General features: G+C 59.1%; 1 protein-coding gene across 1 annotated transcript; it reads right to left on the minus strand.

Moving 5' to 3' along the window:
- Positions 1-331: 331 nt before the first annotated feature.
- On the minus strand, positions 332-1191 carry OLIG3 (oligodendrocyte transcription factor 3). Its single transcript, XM_017656386.3, has one exon. The coding sequence runs from the start codon at positions 1189-1191 to the stop codon at positions 373-375; it is 819 nt and encodes a 272-aa protein (XP_017511875.1). The 3' UTR covers positions 332-372.
- Between the last annotated feature and the right edge of the window lie 404 nt (positions 1192-1595).

The following is a 1595-nucleotide window of genomic DNA, read 5'->3' on the forward strand; positions in this document are numbered from 1 at the left end:
CAACTCAAAGTCCCTTTGCAAATTTTTAACTACACCAATCCCGTCTTTATACAACAAATGCAGTTTTGACAAGAGCATATGTAAGTGAGAAATACTGGCGCGGCTTGGGGAAAAGAAGCATGCATGCAAAACACACGACGTCTGGTTTCAGTCCCCCTTCGCTACCACCTGGAAATTGCAGTTTGGATTTGGTCCTTTCCCTCCAGGAGGTCAAGTGGGTCTGAGATCTCTCAGACCTTGTGGGTGGCCGCAGGGCCCCGCGCCCGCCCTCCCGCCGGCCGAGCGCCCAGCCTCCCTCTTCCCTCCCGGCCCGGCACCGCGGCCCCTCCCGCCACTCTTCCCTCATCCTCGGCAGCCGGGCCGGCCTGCCGCTCACTTGAGCAAGTCCTTGGACTCGGCAGACAGCCGGGCCATGTTGGCGGTGGAGAGAGCGGACAGGTGCGGTGGTGGCGGCATCTGGCAGATGGTGCAGGGGCAGGGCAGCCCGGCCCAGTGCTGGAAGCCGCTGCCCAGCTGCAGTGAGGGCGGCGTGGAGGGTGCCTTAAGCAGTGAGTGGGGAGGCCGAATGGTGCCGATGGCAGGCAGCGAGGCGGCGGACAGCGGTGACGAGGCGTTGCCGGACGAGAGCGCGCTACCCAGGATGGGATGCACCGGGTGTACGGCGTTGGCAGCGTGCGCCGGGTGCCCGGCGGAGTGGCCCACGGTCCCGCAGTGGAAGGCCGAGTGGTGGCTACCATAGATCTCCCCAACCAACCTCTTCATCTCCTCCAGGGAACTGGTGAGCATGAGTATGTAGTTTCTGGCCAGCAGGAGAGTGGCGATCTTGGAGAGCTTGCGCACCGAGGGCCCGTGCGCGTAGGGCATGACCTCGCGCAGCCCATCCATGGCAAGGTTCAGGTCGTGCATCCGCTTGCGCTCGCGTCCGTTGATCTTTAGCCGCAACTGCTGTAGGTCCTGCTCCGACAGCTGCTTCTTGATTTTGTACTTGCTGCTCTCGCCTACGGCCTTCGCGGCGGCCCGCGAAAGGCTTTCCCCCGGCATCTTCTGCACCATGTCGCCCTGCGTGGACGAGACAGAGTTGAGACGGCTCTCCTGGTGGTGGTGGTGGCGGTGGTGGTGGTCCCTCAGGTACATCTCATCCATGTCCGGAGATGAAGCTCTGCTGGAGACAGAGCTCGAGTCAGAATTCATTTTATTAAGGGGGATGCGGCCCTACCGTGGGGAAGCTTTAGGCGGGAAATTAAAGAAAATTTGGAATTAAAAAATAAATCTGCAAGCCTAGCAAACCACTTCTCAGACACAAGACGTGAGAAGAAAAGCTGAGGCACTGCTTTCCCCGCCTTCCTCCCCCCCAACTCCCCTCTGTCTCGTTAGACTGTTTTCTGGACAGCTAGTTGGTGTGTGCTTGAACTAACCTCAAGCCGAAAAAGAGGGGCTTTTATAGAGCTGCGGCGGAGACAAGAGACAAAAGGAACCTCCTATCTATCCTGGGCTGGTTAGGATGACGTGCCATCATTCAGGGCGGTGCGCTTTGCTGTCCCATTTAGCAAGGATTCCTATTCATATTCATTGTGGGGCCGCCCTGGGACACCTCT

Source organism: Manis javanica, chromosome 13, assembly GCF_040802235.1.
Source record: "Manis javanica isolate MJ-LG chromosome 13, MJ_LKY, whole genome shotgun sequence".
Taxonomy (NCBI): Eukaryota; Metazoa; Chordata; class Mammalia; order Pholidota; family Manidae; genus Manis; species Manis javanica.